This window comes from Taudactylus pleione, unplaced genomic scaffold, assembly GCF_031769625.1.
Source record: "Taudactylus pleione unplaced genomic scaffold, aTauple2 ptg000309l, whole genome shotgun sequence".
Lineage (NCBI taxonomy): Eukaryota > Metazoa > Chordata > Amphibia > Anura > Myobatrachidae > Taudactylus > Taudactylus pleione.
The window spans coordinates 5,982,667-6,001,529 of record NW_028284710.1 but is presented as its reverse complement, the minus strand read 5'-3'; the positions used below and the strand labels follow the sequence as shown (position 1 = coordinate 6,001,529).

General features: G+C 38.8%; 1 protein-coding gene across 3 annotated transcripts in view; it reads left to right on the top strand.

Annotated features, from left to right (window-relative positions):
• Nucleotides 1-18,863, top strand: part of AHRR (aryl hydrocarbon receptor repressor) — a 459,962-nt gene that overhangs the window by 20,841 nt on the left and 420,258 nt on the right. For 2 of the 3 annotated variants that reach the window (XM_088442311.1, XM_088442309.1), the window contains exons 3-4: nucleotides 3,133-3,384; nucleotides 4,687-4,759. In XM_088442311.1, the coding sequence (XP_088298437.1) occupies nucleotides 4,698-4,759 (62 nt within the window). In that variant the 5' untranslated portion in view covers nucleotides 3,133-3,384; nucleotides 4,687-4,697. Of the gene's footprint in view, nucleotides 1-3,128; nucleotides 3,385-4,686; nucleotides 4,760-18,863 lie in introns of those variants that run through there. The other variant, XM_088442310.1, reaches the window with a different exon arrangement.

Here is an 18,863-nt window from a genome sequence, read left to right as displayed (position 1 = left end):
TCCATCTAAATTGTAGAGTTTATCTAAGTTATTTTGACCATCAGTATTCATAGTGCTTATAGTGTGCACCAGCATTTCATTTTTTCTCCATGGTACTACAAGTCTCAGCATGGTAGCACCTCATATTATGTTTAAATTTAGGATGTGCAGACTAATGCCCCCAACATTTTTCTTTCCTGGAGCAAGTAAGGTAAGATTTGGCCAATCTTTCTAAGGCTGGTTGCACACGTAAAGATTTTCTGTCCAACCATCCAACTAGTTGATTGGTTGGAATGAAAATCTGGTAAGGTATGAAAGCAAATGACAATCAGCAATTTGCTCCCAAATGCCAGAAAATGGACAAAAACTGTTGTTTGAACAAATTGTTTAGATCAAACATTTAACAAACTTGTCTGAATGACCATTTTCATCTGTTTTCTGGCATTTAGGAGTAAATTGCTGATCATCATTTACTCCCATACATTACCAGATTTTCAATCCAACCAATCAACTAGTTGGATGATTGGACAGAAAATCTTTACGTGTGTACCCAGCTTTAGTGTAGTGAATTTGTATGTCCCTACTGTTCCACTCACATAAAAAAACAACAGTTCTTGGTGTAACCTGGCTGAAACTAGCAGAGTGCAGTGACCTTTAGATCTCCACAGATATTCCACTTATAGTTCTGATACTGAACCATGTCTAAAAGCAACTTCATGTTATTGTATGACACTTTCATGTTTGCAGCATGTGCAATATATACTGTACGGAAGGAAATGTATTTCTGTTATGAAGAAGGACGGCTTCTAAGCTGAATTTTGAGGAGTCAATGTACAAGTGCTGCTCGGCCACATTGTGTTCATAACTAAGAGCCCCCGTAACTGAATTACCATCTTTATAAAACACAATCATATCTTCTTGGAAGAAATGTTATCAATTCTGCAAATGCTCCTCAAAATTAAAAATGTATATAGATTTTTTTTTATCCCATAATTGTTCTAAATGAGGAAAATAAACAGGGCTCACAAGAAAATTAAGAATTATAGTCAACATCTAATGTCTAGTATACTTATAAAATCCATGAAAACCCTTGGGACAAAATTGTTGTTGACCAGTGTTATAATAGCAGAATAATGACTTAATTACTCAAATAATGACTGAATTAATGTAAGTTTAAAGAAACAATATCTGCGTGCAAGTAACTGCTGATACAAACACACAGCAAATGTAACCAATAAACAAATAAAGTATGACTGAAGTCACAACCCAACCTGAAAATGGTGGCTGTGGTGTTAATTGGTGCTGTTCAATCAAGACACAAAGCTGTTCTGTGGATACAGTTGTACCCAATGCACAGAGCAATCTATGGGTAAAAAAATACATAACTATTCCTGATTAAATAAATACAGTACACAAAAAACACAGAAAAATGCTGGAAAAGAATGTATTAGTAAAGGTTTCAGAAAAGCATGAAAAGAAAGTACGACAGTATATTGAAATAGCACGTACTGTATGTGCAGAAATAGGTGACAGCCTGCGCTGTAAGATCAGATTTATTTTCTCTCAGATCAGAATTTCATGAGTACAAAGCTCTGACTGTACAGTACCAGCACTTATGGAGGGCTCATGTCAGTTGTTACATTATTACAAATGCTTCCACACATTTCATGAGTAATAGCTTAATCACCTGCAAATGAAAAGTAAATCTCTGTACACCTTCAGATACAATCCCAGCTATAGCCTGTAATTTAGTTTTATTTTATCTGAATTAAAGTGCGTTTCTTCCCCAGTCTATGCTATCCCGGATTTATTTGTTTAAAATATCCGGAATTTGTTTAAAATAAATTTCATAACACGTTTTACATTCATTCCCACAGTGCGCACAGCTAAGCCCGTGATCACTTCTCCTAGGTGAAGTAATAGCTCTGACTGAGGTGCGCTCTGTCCCGGCTGTGATGTCCTCATAGGGACAAGCAGGGGATGTAATAGCTCTGACTGAGGTGCGCTCTGTCCCGGCTGTGATGTCCTCCTAGGGACAAGCAGGGGATGTAATAGCTCTGACTGAGGTGCGCTCTGTCCCGGCTGTGATGTCCTCCTAGGGACAAGCAGGGGATGTAATAGCTCTGACTGAGGTGCGCTCTGTCCCGGCTGTGATGTCCTCCTAGGGACAAGCAGGGGATGTAATAGCTCTGACTGAGGTGCGCTCTGTCCCGGCTGTGATGTCCTCCTAGGGACAAGCAGGGGATGTAATAGCTCTGACTGAGGTGCGCTCTGTCCCGGCTGTGATGTCCTCCTAGGGACAAGCAGGGGATGTAATAGCTCTGACTGAGGTGCGCTCTGTCCCGGCTGTGATGTCCTCCTAGGGACAAGCAGGGGATGTAATAGCTCTTTTATCTAAATTCACTACCAATCTCAGGACAAAGACGTGCCAGGCATGATTCCATTCATGTATATGAAGGTCATTGTGATTATCGGATCCTTTTAATAACTGTCAAGTGCCCAGTGAGTTGTTTTTCCACTCACTATTTTTCCTATAAAAGGAATAGAACAATGCAGATTTTTTAAGCAAATCAAATATTGCAATTCTCGAAAGTTTCCAGACATTTCAGAGGCCCAAAGAATCCCATAGAATCCGCCGATCGTTCTGTGCATATAACAGGGCATTGGGCAAGCAAAGGACCAGTTCCACCTCAGAGACGTCCGAGAGGCGCCTATCGCCTGGGAGATCACTATTGCCTGGGAGATCACTGTCCTAAATCAGCATAACTCCACTATTATCTCCTTATCTACCAATGTAGAGAAAAATAGTTTCACAGGGAATTTAGAATAAGAAACCTTTATTTTAGGAGTAGACTCCCTGCAGTGCCAAATGTTACAGAAATAAGACGCTAGGAATGGATCGGATGGGATCATATTTTGCTGGTAGATTTATAATGGATTGAAAATAAAATGATCATAATAATGTATATACCTGAATAAAGTACGCTACATTAAACGCTATATGCGCCAATATATTTCTACTCCAAGTTGAATGTTAATGTGTAGTACCCACATCATGGTCACTAGGTGGCGTCTCACAATAATCTTTCACAAACATCTCTTTACTCCCTGTAAGAAGAAGAGTCTGTTCTTGTCATTCTCTTTCTTGCTCAGCACCTGAATGGTAAGGAAGTGAGAGGGTCTCGTTACAACGTGCGGAAGGGACGCCAGTGTTCCTGCAGCTCTGTGGTCTCTATTCCAGTTACATATGTAGTGGACCATCTGGCAAATCCAGGCTGCCAAAGTGGTACAGACCCTGGGTCTCCTGTCCCCTCTGTCACCAAAGCTGGGCTTACATCAAACACTCCTGGATGTATCTCCTCATCTCTTAGGTCTGGGACTCTGTAACTTGTGTCAGTGACCAGGGTAAGTCTTCTGTCTCTTTTCACACATCTCAGTGACATGCTTGTAATAGTACAGTAAATAGATGTGCGGTAACTGGCATCGAAACATTTATTATTCTTAGAAAAGTTAGAATTATGGAAAGTTCTATACAACTCTCCGCCCTTAATATTGTTATTATTTAGATTCAAGTAATGAGTTACTTGTGATTAGTTTAATGTGGTCCTTCCATTATCTTTATGCAACTTCACCTTTCCCTCCTCTCCTGTACAGGAGGTTCCCTATAAGTCTGTGAGTACAGTAAGTAGCAGGTGTTACAGGTGAACCTGGAACTAGATGCTGTAGATTCAGTTGTCAGTGGTATATAATACCTTTTTATTTGTATTGTTATTTAGCATTTTCTTCATAGTAACTAGCATGTTGTCCTTTATCTTTAACCTGTTAATTCTAGGGGGCAGGATTCCAATCAAGTTATTGCTATATTGTTGAAAAGTTGTATTTCTCTTTAAGCCTCAACTTGCTATTAATAATGTACAAACATTGTTGTGCAATATGAAGTTTGCTGAAATCCGGTGCTTAACAATTTACTTTGGTTTATTTTAACAGTAATGTCACTCTTAATATGCAAGTATGCACTTTATAGAAGCTTCTGCAACTGCACCCTCACCCCCCTTCACACACACGCACACACACACATACACATACATACACACATACATACACACACACACACATACATTCACACGCACACATACATACATACACACACACATACATATACACACACATACACATAGATTCACACGCACACACACACATATACACACACATACATACACACACGCACACACACATTTATGATTTTTACAGTTTTTATTTGCATTTAATTGGTGATGCCCGATCCCACTTTCTTTCCTAAACTTCTTTTTCTTTTTGCTGTCATATGGAAACTTTCAAGCGATATGTGGTGAAATGTATCTCATCATTGATCCATATGTTTACTTAGTTTTTTGTAGAAACCTAGTTTTGCGTACCTTTATTACTGTGCTAAGATTGTTTCCATTGACTTGCATATGTTTTGGCAGCAGTATTAGAATTGTGAGCTGCAGTGACAGGGTGAGAGTCCTCTCAGAAGCATCATATACATCTCTCTGATTGCTCACCCTGTGGTTGTGTCACTCACAGCACTTACTTCTTCATCACAACACTGCTTTGGAAGATATTGAATTACAACATTTTATATGCTCACTCCCACTGCCTGAGTGTTAGATGACGGTCTAGATGTGTCTTTAAATGCACCTGTTGCTTTTTATTATCTTGCTTCAGGTCAGATCACAATGATTCCTCCTGGAGAATGCATGTATGCGGGGAGAAAAAGAAGAAAACCAGTACAAAAACAGTTAAGTATTTACATTGTGCATTTATTTATAGTGCTTTAAACTTTGACTCCTAGTTTAAAACAAATGTTCTCATTGTAGACAATATTATAAAAAAGTGTAAAGATCCATACTCGATATAACTTGGTAAATATATTTTACGTGCCTTATATATGCAGGTCATATCTATTTTTTGTGAGGTGATTAAAAACACAGGCACATTAATTGATATTCATGATTACTGTTACTGTACTATTGAATGGAAACTCGTATTGCTTTGTTTTTTAAATGTAACATCTTATAATCATCCTGATGTGTATGCATATATGTGTGTATATACACATATATAAAGTTTATATATATATCCGCTCACCCCTAATATATATATATAAATATATATAGGCATATGAATTCCGCACACACTCATCTGTATTCAGTCCGCTGGGGTGCAGCACCAGTGCTTGATCAGGGATATCTCCACAGGCAAATAAATACAATATTGTATAGGGGTGCACTCACCATACTTCATAAAAAAAATGCTTTATTCCATAACACAATGAACAGATTCCGACGTTTCGGACCTCTATGGACCTTTGTCAAGGTACCTGTTCATTGTGTTATGGAACAAAGCATTTTTTTGATGAAAAGTATATTGAAAGACTGGTGAGTGCACCGCTATACGATATTTTATATATATATATATATATATATATATACGAATAAACATACAGGCAGGATCAAGTATCTACAGGTGGGAAAAAAAGACGCAGAGGGCAAAATTTACTAAGTGGCGGTTTGACGGCGGTTTCTAGTCTATTCTAAACCCCGGCGGTTTGGTGGTGGGTTCTATTCTGTTCTAAACACCGGGGGTTTGGTGGCGGTTTTTCAGCGGTTTCTAAATTACAGCCCTGTTCTATTCTATTCTAAAATGTGTTTTGACTGTGGTTTGGTGGTGGTTTTGCTATCTGCAGATTTACTAAGGACAAAACTGCCATCAAAACACATTTTAGAATAGGTTAGAACAGGGCTGTCATTTAGAAACCGCTGCAAAACAGCTACAAAACCCCCGGGGTTTAGAACAGAATAGAACTCGCCACCAAACCGCCGGGGTTTAGAATAGAATAGAACTCGCCGTCAAACTGTCGCTTAGTAAATTTTGCCCATATTCTGTACTAAACATGACATTGTAAGGTATAAACAGTTGTAAAATTGGACTATGATGATAAACAGTATTAGAATATCGCATTTGCAAAGTTTTGTGGTTTTGTACAGTTCAGTGGAGATTTGCAAATGAAGACACATTTCAAATAGAAAAATATAAGCATAAAATGTTTTAAGGTTTCGTACACAAGCATTATTTGGAGCATTTAAAAATAGACTGAAAAATCTATTAAACACACTTTAATGCTGTTTGTCCACAAAATAAAGTAATCCAATGCATCTGTTTATGACAATAATTAAGTTTGTTTTGGTTTGCTTCATGTAAATTTTAGTGCTGACTGGAGCATTTGGAATAATTTTTTAAGTTAAGTAAATATACAATGGAATTCTATGGGAAGATTCTTAATGTGCGTAATGCAATATTTTGCGGGAAAGTTTGGAAATGCTTTAATGAATGAGCTTCTAACACTCTTTTAAAAGTTGTCATTAGAAAGCAGGGGTCATAAATGCTTTCCAGATGTCCTCAGTATGAGAGAAATGGTTTTTTTTGTTAGAAAGCTTTTTATTTATTGTTTCCGTGGATCATTTTAATCGGATATACTTTTATCTACGGTTGTTCACAATTAGCATTTTTCATAAATATGGAGACATAAACAGTCAATTAGCAAGGGGTTAGTTGGCTCAGTGCTAATACCCTAATAAAGCTTCCTGCAGTTAACCCCTGGCTTACCTGTAGAAGGCATTGCTTGATAACAGATACAAGGTTAGGGAAGTAGTAAAATGTTGCTGACTTGGCAAAAAAAATCGTACCGTAATTCAGATTCCCATTTAGTTTTTCAGATAATTTCCATAAAGGAAGGGGTTAATTATGACAATACACTAGAAATAAATGGACAGTATTTTCCCTGCAACATTCCATTCTTAGAAAAGACAAAAATAATTCCTGCTCCAAATATCTGGAAATATCCTATTTATAAATATTACCAGTATATATATTCTTCAACTGACCACACTATACAACTTAAAATATCTGTTAATTGGAGAGATTTGTTGAGGCCAAAGAGCAGTTATTTTAATACACATATAAATGTCATTTATTTTCACTTTCTACTATCTATATTTTGTATTTAGCTTTTTGTATGGTTAGAAGAGAAAACATCTAATTTCTGAAATAACAGTTTTGTTTTTATATTTCTATTTCTGCCCATGTGGATTTTACTGATATTAAAAGTGATATGCTTAAAATAGACCATTTTAATGTATACCAATACACTTTATGTTCTAATAACTAAGGATATTAGAGTATGCACCCTGAAATAGCCTTCTTTTTCTTTATTTGATATGGAAAATTCCATTCTTACCAATACTTCTGTCTTTAGAAAATGATGTAATACCGCTCATCTAGAATGCACACTATAACAGGGAAAGTGGAGAGTGTGGGTTCTCAGGTTCCTCTCTGCATACCTTTACAGTTTGTTTGTTGCCTCCAGGAAAGTTTGTGTCTTGTATAATTTTTAGCTGCGTTTTGATTTTTAAAACCAAGCTGTGTTAATTTCAAATTGGTAATCCTGCAAAACTGAATACTTCGGGATGATGGGTGTATATTTTGGGATTTCTTTTCACTAGTTATTTAATTTTACCTTGCTAACTGTCACTTAGTTAGTGGGTCATAAGCAGTACCATAGTTAGTTCATTGAAAAGGGATAAGAAAAGACCCAATTTTATAACTCTGGGCAAGAGAAAATGATTTACCATTCCGATTTATAGTAGTTATACAATCTCCATTGCTGACTGTGTTAGAGTTGTTGTGCCCATCACAGAGTAAATAGATGTGTATGCAGAGAGCAAGGAGATAGCTGATGTGTCTAGGTGTAGTTTTGCGTAATATCTGAATCAGGTAGAAAAGTTTGTACCATATGTTGGCCTTAATGACCCAGAAATGAAATAACCAACACACTTCTGAGTAAATAATAATGTTAGGACATTTACTACAAGATAATATACAGTTCATAAGCACTAGATATTTTGGATAATGTATATCCCACCAAATGATAGGAACATTATAAGACATAAGGGTCTATTCTCTAAGCCTTGGAGAGAGATAAGGTAGCAACCATTGAGCTCCGAACTGTGTAAAGTGACATTTAGGAGCTGATTGGTTGGTACTTTATCTCTCTCCACTTTATCTCACTCCAAGGTTTAGTGAATAGACCGCAGGAGTTCTGTAACCATATATAGTTCACAGATTTTTGAGATGACTTTTAATATCCAAAATATTATGTGGCGCTGTTGAATTTGCTTTATTTCTCCATATTACACAAGTCTTCCTATTGAACACTGAAGTGGTAGTATCAACTCACCATTTATAAGCAATGAAATCAGCAATGACATCAGAAGTAAATGACATCAGAAGTCACCATTTTTGGTGTTAATATTGTACATATGTCCGCATATTTTATTATAGTAATATAAGTAATTTAAATGAAAAGGGTTTGGACTGCATCTGAAAAATAATTCCATGCACTACCTTGTCAACGAGACAAAGAGCCCAAAAATATCTGTATGTACGGCAAAGAGCTGAGATCATGCGCACGCTGAAGGCGCACGTGCAAAAAGGGCGTGACCAGTTAGGTCACGCCCTTGGTGTGATGTTTGTAGGAGCATGTATAAGCGCATACACACAATCACCGTGGTGGTAAGTATTAAAGGGAAAGAAAAAGCCAGAACAATATAAAAAATATAGAAAAAAATAGATCCACATAAAATCCACTGAAACAAGCCAGATCCACGTAAAATGCACTGAAAAAGCCACATACACAAATAATACATTGAAAAAGCCACATCCACATAAAATACACTGAAAAAAAACACATCCACATAAAATACACCGAAAAAGCCACATCTACAAAAAATACATTTGAAAAAAACAAGCCAAAAAAATCCAGATTCACATAATACAATCCAACCCCCCCCCCCCTGGTGTCACTTGAGCCCCTCCATGTGTCACTCCATTCCCCCTCATGCATCACTTTAGCAGCCTCTCATGTGTCACTTCAGCCCCCATTTGTTACTCCAGCAGCCCCTCATGTGTCACAACCGCAACCACCATGTGTCACTTTAGCAGTCGCTCATGTATTACTCCAGCCCCTGAGATGTCACTCCAGCAGACCCTCATGTGTCACAACAGCAGCCCTTCATGTGCCACTCCAGCCCTCCTCTCTCCCTGGGCCACTCCCGTCCAGCCACCTTCCCCCACACTCCCTCTCACTCCACAGGCCACTTCAGCCGCCCCACATGTCACAAATAAAATAAAATAAAAAATAAAAAACCCACAGCTCTTTCCCTGTTGCAACTGTCTGTGTCACGTACTGTAGGTAACCTCCTCATGGCTACAGGTTCAGTCACAAGTTGAGCTCTGCCTCCTGTTTGCGGCGTGACATTACCACATCACCCATACATGCCTCCGGAGTGGAGCAGACTGCTGCAACAAAGGACGTGCCTCAGCTGAACAGCTGCGCACCTATTAGAGGAGGCAGTCAGTGTCAGTTGGGAGCCGCATCAGAACAATGGAATAGCCACATGTAGTTCAAGAGCCACAGGTAAGCCACCGCTGCTCTAGGCCCTAAAGTGCAGGAAAAGTTACAAATAGCATTGTTAATTATAATTAATATTGTTATGAGCGTCCGCGCTAGCCACAGCAGCTTACAATCCCAAACCAGGTCCTGGAGGCTATCTAGCAACCAGGGAAACTGGATCATGACGCTGTGACGTCAGTCGTGGGGGGTTATGGTCCTGACGGTTGCCACAGTAGCCAGGACACCTCCCATTATTATTCCCGCCCTTGCAGCTGCCGTGGGAGTTGGTTCCAGCGGGCAACCTGATTGGTTCCTGGGAGGATAAAAGGCAGGAGGGTGGCTTAGCCTCCCTGACGGTTATAGCATCTTTGCCAGCCATTGATGTGACCAGCTCCTTGTTTCCTCCTGCTTGTGGTTTGAATCCTGTCTATCCTATTTCAGCACCTGCTTACAGCATACCTCCTGCTTGCTTCTATTCTACTGTTTGCTTATACCTTGCCCAAGGCTCCAGTCCAGCTCTCAGTTCAGCTGCATACCTTTTAGCTAAATATCTGCATCAACTCCTTGTTAGTTTGTACCTGATCTCAGCTCTGGCTTTGAGTGTAAGTACACTCCATATAGCTGGATTATTGCAGCCTATCACCTCCCTATAAATTTGTAGCTGATCTTAGCTCTAGCTTTTGAGTGTAAGTACACTCCATATGGCTGGATTATTGCAGCCTATCACCTCCCTATAAGTTTGTAGCTGATCTTAGCTCTAGCTTTTGAGTGTAAGTACACTCCATCTGGCTCTGGATTATTGCAGTCTGATTTCCACTCCAGACTTCTCCCTGCTGCCACCTGCTGCCCATACATAAGCTCCTACTATCATGATAAGTATAAGACCTGAGGACATCTGAGTACCTGTGAGAACATAAATCTCTACGGGAAAGGCGGTTGCTATAGGTGAAGATCTCTCTAGCCTGATTCTAGGAGTTTATGTGGACTGTTGCAAATAACAAATATACAGTACATTAGATCATCATTATAACCTAAAGAAGATGATTCTGGTGTATAACAAAGTATAAAAATACAAGTTGCATTTGTTATAAAATTAGGATTTTTTTTTTAATTGATCCAGGTCCTGTAACTACATAAAAGTTAGGAGCCAGTGCCAAGAAAAACAGCAATTTTGTAAACAACATTTTACAAGTAGTTAAAATTTTGCAAGTCACTTAAAAACTATGGGATGGACTATAGAGATGTTGTCACAATCCCGGCACATGGGATGCCGGCACTTGGAATACCAGCACCAGAATCCTGGCACATGTCAGAATCCTGGCGCTGGCATCCTGACCACCGGCATCCTGAAGGTTAATGATAGCACATCAAATGATATACCAGTATATAGCCCAAATGTTTAGAATAAACAGAACATGTTACAAACTACACCAAATATAATTGCACAAGCCTGTGTGCCCATTACACCAGCCTCTATTCTGTTTAAACCAGCTTTTGCCACACAAAACAATTATAAACCAACCTAAGCACCCATAAAAGGATTACCTTAACCTGTGCTCTTAAAACATGATCACATCTGCCTGTGCCCTGTTTACGCCAGCTACAAAGTGTAGATATTTTTAACATCAGTGTAATCTGTCCTGTCTACTCTAAGAGAGACTTATCCAAAATACTTTGATGTTATGGTCGTATGCAGGGCCGGCGCTAGACTGTGCTGCACCCAGCGCCTTATTGAGTTGCCGCCCCTTCCCTCCTCTGCTCCCTCCCCCTGAGCTTACATAATTCCTCTACCGACGGGAGGGAGGGTGGGCATTTCCTGTGCTCTACGGATACAGTGGCGCTCCGGGCGACGGACTGGCTTGCCCGTGCCTGGAGCCACTACTGGTTGTATGCTAGTAGTTGTGATCCATTACATACTCATCAAAACAAGGCCGTCAGTGCTCTCCATTATTCTTTTTGTAGAAAGCATCTGGCCAGCTTCATCAGGTGAAGCTCAGCAATGTGAGCAGTGGCAAGGGTTCTATTGCTATGGGGAAATGTAAGGAATTTGTCAATACCTGCCATTTTGGGCCTTATTGGTTGCTTGTAGTAGATGAACTGGCCCTTTCTCAGGACCTTCTCATGACTTCAAGTCACCTGGGTGAAGCTGTTGAGCATGCCCAGCTCAAGATACCTGCCATTGTAATATATATGTAGCTTGTAATATCTTGGCATACGGATGTAGTACTGAATGCAATGGAGAGATATTGGCTTACTATCCTGAGAGAATTCATGTTAATTACTTATTTCTCCAAATAACTTTATTTCTTGCTTTCCCCTTGATTACCAGAATTGACGCTTCTCCTACGTCATGTATGTTGCATAATACCATGCCAAATGTTAGACAGCACAGCAGGTATTCAAAGACCGTGACTCCTAGGTGGTCATTTAAACTACTTGGACTTTCTAGTAGTTGAATTAAAATCTAACCCTGATAATACGTCTATTATTTTAACTGCAACACTAGTTCATTGTTAGCAGTGGATGTCTACAGTATATAGGTATTCACTCTACAAAAGATATATTCCCGTTATTTCTGCTTTTATGTCAATCACTTGGGCTGTTTAAGGTTTCTTATGGTGTTTTTTTATTCACCTAATCCCCACTCCTTTTCAATTAAAATTTTGAAACACTGTAATACTTTACATTTGTGCGATGGGCAGCAAAGCAGGTAATATACAATGAACATGTCTTTTTATGCTTTTTTATCATTGTATTACCTAAGGTACACTTTAACTATTTCCAAAAAAATATTTTTAAATACCTTAAATGTAGGCATATACTGTAATATAGACTCGTTTCAACTATCTGCATATCTCTGAGGGACCTGCCCATTTGAGAACATCTCCCTAAAGCTGTCACACATTAATATGTCAGGGTACAGCACCAATTACCTGACTCCATGGATAGGACTTTCTATTTGACCAACTGATATAACACTACTGATGCATAAAGGCTGGGGAGAATTTACAGATGCTCCTTTAGCAACTCATATTAGAATTAAAGGCCACCTTATTTACTTTAAATATTTCATCTGTGCTAAAAGGATTTTTTTTTTTTAGTATTGGTTCCTTTCCATAGCCCTGCATACTAGATGATAACCCAAAGACGATTCCAACTTTCATGTCTTTTGGTATCCTGTGTTCTTTATAAAAATATAAGTTGGGTTTCCCTACATGACAGTACCACAGGTATGACTGCTTGGTCTTATTTGATGATGTAATACTTCAAATACATCCCTCATTATTTGGCAATGTGCTGTTTTTCTTTACAAGGTGGATTATTCTATTAAAGTAGAGAGAGTAATTCTGACATTGCCCTTTGGATTAAAACCATTATTAAAGTATATGTTTGTTTTTGATATTAGAGATTGTAACGGGTCTAGTTTTTTTTTTCACTACAGGTGAACTTGCATGTACCCGGTGCTCTAATATGCCATTTACCTAATATAAGGTGCTTGATCTTTAAGTGCAATTTAGTATACCTCAGAAGAAGCTGTCCTCAAAGGCTTGGTGGTTTGAAGCCATGACTACTTTTGGCAACAAGGATATTTTGACTGTAAGAGGTATATAACTAAAGTGCGAGTTTTTAGAAGTGGAGATGTTGCCTATAGCAACCAATCCGATTCTACCTATTATCTTCTAGAATGTGCTAGATAAATGTTAATTAGAATCTGATTAGTTGCTATGGGCAACATCTCCAATTTTAAAAACCTGCACTTTAGTAAATATACCCCTAAGACTTGTCCCCATATATACCTAATACTACCACATCCTTTGTGGTGCATCCCCCAGTACACATAGGATCTGTTTCATTTCCAAGTTGACTTTAACTACTACAATCATGTTGATGATTGAACAAAAGAATTTCAATTTGTTTTCATGTGGGTGTAAAAGGAATTCACTTTGTTCTCATGTAACTACAAGAAACTCATTATTCTTGTATGTCCCAATTAAGGCCAATGGAGCTTGAACTTGAAAGTGTTTAGGTATCAACTGGTTGTATAGAGCAGCAGATACTCAAATGCTAAGGTGGCATGCAAAACTTTTAATTATGAGTAATACAAGGTGGCACAACATGGGCCTAATTCAGAGTCGCTCGCAAGCACACAGCACTTGCAAGTGGCTCGATGTCTGGGCCCCACTATGACCCTAACTGTGTGGAGTTTGTATATTCTCCCTGTGCTTGCGTGGGTTTCCCCCTGGGTACTCCGGTGTCCTCCCACACTCCAAAAATATACTTGTAGGTTAATTGCCCCCCAACAAAAAACCCATATGTGTGCATGTGGAAGGGAATATAGATTGTAAGCTCCACTGGGGCAGGGACTGATGTGAATGGCCAAATATTCTCTGCAAAGCGCTGTGTAATACATGTGCGCTATATAAATAACTGGTAAATAAATAAATAATACTACCCTTCTTAATTCAGTGCAAGTTCCAGAGGAAATGGCAGTGTCTAGTTGGAATTATCACACAATATTCATAACTGTAATCTGTTTTCCATTCCATTTTAAGTAAACAATGTAGTACATCTCAAAAACAATGTATGAATTCTTGATATGACAAATTCTTTGTGTTTATTAAGATATGGCCAGGAAATGTATTTGAGATCACCAGATTACAAGATCACCAGTTTCAGTAGAGAAACATAAAAAAAAACTATGTGAACCTTAAGGCAGACTGAGAGTTCAAGTTGGAAGGCAAAAGGTCTATGAATGTCTGACCTGAAATGTGGTAGGCAATCTCACATTCACATATTAGAGCAAAACTTCTAATAATAAAAACCATTGCATATTTACAGACACTGCTTGTCAGCAGTGTCTGAGGCATGGTATATTGTCTCTTTAAATGCCTCAAGGCTGCCATCAAAGTTAATTTTAGACTAATGATTTCTTATGCCAGAGCATCATATTTAATAAGGAACTACAGTATACCATAACCATTCAGATTTAACATGGGAATCAAACAGTACCAAGTGCATCTAATACTAATTTTTAATCCATAGTACTTGTGAAGGTCCCCTCCAAACCATGTTTGAAGGAGACAGAGAGTAGCAGGAGATATTGGAGCTGCAGTCAGTTGTAGTGATTGATTCTCCAAAATACGGGTTTACATGCACGGACAACAAATATGCCCAAGGCGCTGGAATGGAAAAATCATTATATCATACAGGTGTATTTAATCTACCTTGGTAATGAATAACAGTGAGTGAATCAAGCTGCTGTATTAAATGGTAGCCAACCAAATAAATGCAAATAAAGATAAAGAAAGACAGCACTGCATTCATTCAATTACACAAATCCAAAAAAGAGATAATGCGTTCACCACATAAAATCGATAGTTTAATAAATAAGCAATAAGTACACACTAATAGGAAACAATGCATAATATATTAAAAATAAAAATACAATTTATGAGCACCTTTCAGCAGGAAAACTGTATATAAAAATCCTCAGTAAGGTAAAAATCCAATCCCTCTGACTAATAAAAGTCCAGAAACAATTAGCAACAATGGCCCTCATTCAGAGCCGTACGCTCTGAGCAGAGCGCACGCTCTGAATGAGGGCCGGGCTCCATTTTCATGGAGCGTCCTCCTGGACGCTCGTATAGCTGTGGGTCACCACCCACAGGCTATACGAGCGTGCATTGTGATGGTCGCGATGGTCGAGACCATCGCGACCATCGAATTTGCGAGCCGGAGCCTGCGGTTGAGGTTTTCAACCGCAAGCTCCGGAGTGATTTTGGCTCTATCAGAGCCAAAATCACTCCCACTGACATCACTAGTGATGTCAGTGGGCCGGCTTCTGACGGGAGGCGTTCCCGTGGGAACGCCCCCGTCAGGGAGGCACGCCCCCGGCACGCCCACCAAAGGGGGCGTGCTGTCAATCAACATTGACAGCACGCCCCCTTTGATCGGACACAACGAGCGAAGGACTTTCCTTCGCTCGTCGCGTCTGGCGCATGCGCACGACGGAGCTCCCTCCGTCGTGCGCATGCTCAGTCCATAACATCGACCCACTTGCGAGCGGACAGCCGCTCGCGAGTGGGTCTGAATCAGGCCCAATGTCTCACCATAATGGTACTGATCTCCAGTCCGTACTTGGAGATGTAAGTCTTTCTGATGAAACACTGGCCCTGTTGGTTAAGGACAAGAAACAGCCGTTAGTGGCTGGAGCTGGAAATGTCAAGTACTGTAGCAATAGATGTAATATAGTGCAGTCTGACACCAGCACAGATCCAAACCTATGTAATAAAAAACAACAACATCATTTTAGTTTTAGCTTAGTATTTATTTTTTTGAGAGGGTACATGTTGAAATTCCCCCTTCTCACCTAGAAGTCTACCACTGGCAGCATAACAGTTTAGACCAAGCTATGGTGTTTAAATTATGTAACTGTCTACTAATTATACAGTGTGACAAAAAATGGTTTCAAAGCACTGTGATTTGATCACAGTGTTTCAATAAAGTAAATTTGCCCTGTGCCAAGAAGAAAATTGTGCCATCTAAATTATGGTAAGCCCAGTACACACTGGCCGATTTTTATGAACGATAACGATATAGTTGAACGATATATCGTGCAAGTCATCCAGTGTGTGTATGAACTTAACCACGAACCATGCGCGTTCCCGCGGGCCGTTAACGATATCCCTACTCGTCTGTACATGCAGCCTAATCTGGGGATATCGTTAACGATGCCATGCGGCCGAATGCAGCATGGCCCCGCTTCACCCCCCTTCCCATGCCGACGATCGTCATTGACAAGTGTGGATGCACTTAACGATGCCGGCTCCCCCGTCGGGCCCGCTGCTGCCAATGTCTCTCCGTACACACATTGTCCAGTGTGTACAGGGCATTAGCCCATTGAATCTCCAATCAGCTATTTATCCCCTTTATGTAAAACTACATTCTTACAACAAAAGGGAAACACAAATATTTGGATTTAGTTTATATTAGGGAAATGTATGAAATCATGCAAAGGTTTGATGCTGTAAATATTTACTGTTGTGCATAAAATCCACAGTCAGTGTATTCAGAACTACTTCAGCAAACATTATATTTGGTTTTCTTGTTTATAACAGTACACATTAAACTAACAATGTGGTTGAGTAATGATCACTAAACGCATCCTCTTCATTTTTTCAGGCACGTATTTCACTATTAGCCTAAGTTAATGTGCTTCATCCATAAGTTTTGATATTAAGCTAAGTCTTGGGCTAATGCTAGTAATAGTACTAATAACACTGTACAACAAATTAATACTATTCATTTGTTCCCTTTCTAAAAATAGTCATACAATACTAATTTGAGGTCAAGAAAAACTAAAATGATTTCAGAATGTTATTACTAGCTCTATTTTTTGAGCTACACTACTTGCACTATACTGTATGTACATTAGTAATATAGTCATAGTGAAAAGCTATTTTAAAATAATCTGATATTTTCTTAATAGAAAATAAATAACAGTTGTTTGAATTCAATCAATCACAAATAAGAACACAAAACAAAACAAACATACAGCATACGAAAGTACTATCTAATATAGTGGCCTATTCATGGGGGTGCTTTCTCTTTGCTTGTCGCTTGTACTCCTCTTCTGGGGCATCTCTTGTCACTGTCCAACAGTAGTGATCACCTACCCTGATATCTTTCTTCCATTGCTGAAATGTCTTGGTGGAATCGCTCACTATGCTTGTCACTCAGTGCACCATAGTTATCTTGTTTGGGTAATCCCGTGAATCACGCAGATTGCTGGTAAGATTCTCTCCATTCTGCCCACTTCACTAGGAATACCTCTACATCGTCATAAGTGGGCTATATCTCGGAACTCTAACTGAGAGTTTTAAATGTCATATTCATTCTTTGCATGCTGAAATCAATTAGAAGTAACTATTTTCACATCAGAAACATTTTCATTGTTGTGCAGTGTAATAGATTAGGTTAACGGTGAACTCCAATCTCTTAACAGCTCAAAGTCGCTCCTTTTCTCCACTAGTAAAATTGTTGTTTTTAATGGCAAACATGCTATATACCCTTATATCAACATTTATTTTATCAGTTTTTTCTATACTGATTTTCTTCAGTATATTGTGCTCACTAGTTTTCTCCATTCATTTTTTTTACTTTTGCTAAAGCATGTCAGGTTAAGTAACTTTGGGGGTAGGTGTAAAATTCTATATCTGTTTCTTTCCATAGTATAAAATAAAGTCCCTGGTAGGCTTCTGTCTGTCTGCTCGGGCTAATCTTGAGAACCACTGGATGGATTTTGATGCAGTTTTCACTATTCTATAGATCATTTGTGGAGGAAAATTAAGGTTTATGAAACATTAATCTATGACAAAAGTCAATGAAAACTGACTTTATTTTATACCATATATAGACTGTTACGTATTATCCGGTTTCCTCAGAGAAATTAACGTAAGCCCTGTTTACTGATATAAAATGTAAGTTTTTCCCTTTTTTTACCGTTCATATTTAATTTATGTGAAAAACGATTCTTTAATGTCAAACAAGTCCAATTCCTGGTAAGAGTCTGCTTTGGCATGACAATAAATAAAGCACAGAGACAGACACTTACAGGGCAATTCAATTTGGAGCGAAAAGTCAGTTTTTGCGATAATTTTGCACCGATGACGTCATTTTCGCTGGTTTTGGTTTTACACTATATTCAATTTCAAAGACTTTTTGCAGGTTCGAAAAGTCTTTTAAAAAAAACGGGGATAACTTTTCACCACTGAATAGGTGGCGAAAAAAAGTGCAGAATTGGGGTTTAGGGGTGCAGGCTTAAAAAAAAATAGCCTGCATCCCTGGGAATGTCATTTTAAAATAAACTGTGTCAAAAAAAGTAAAAAAAAAAATAATAGGCACACCCCAAAAAATTATTTAAAATTTGGGGTGAAAAAAGAAAGGGGGGAAAAAATTTTTTAAAAATAGGGAAATAGGTGCAGGGCTATTCTGCAAGTATGCGGCAGGTGTATTCTAGAATAGGCTATTAGCGGCAGGTGCATATTTGCTGAATTTTTAAATAAAGACTTTAGGGACTTAAAAATATGCTAGTACCCATTTTCATCTACCCCAAATTTGATGGGACCACTTAAAAAAACGAAAAAACCTAAGTGCTCTTCTGCAGCACTTCTTCAATGTCGGGAAAAAAACACCTGCAGCCGCTATTTAAAGCCCCGACTTTCATTTGCAGGCTTAAACGGGGGTACCCATAGTGATCCCCCATGTTTTAGGGGGGTCCTACAATTTATTCCAGGTAAATTTAGTTTTTTTTCGCCGATCCTACTTTGCCGGGTCCCGTTTTCGTAGCCTTCAATCCTACTTTATCCCAGGAAAATCTCCGATGTGGAGC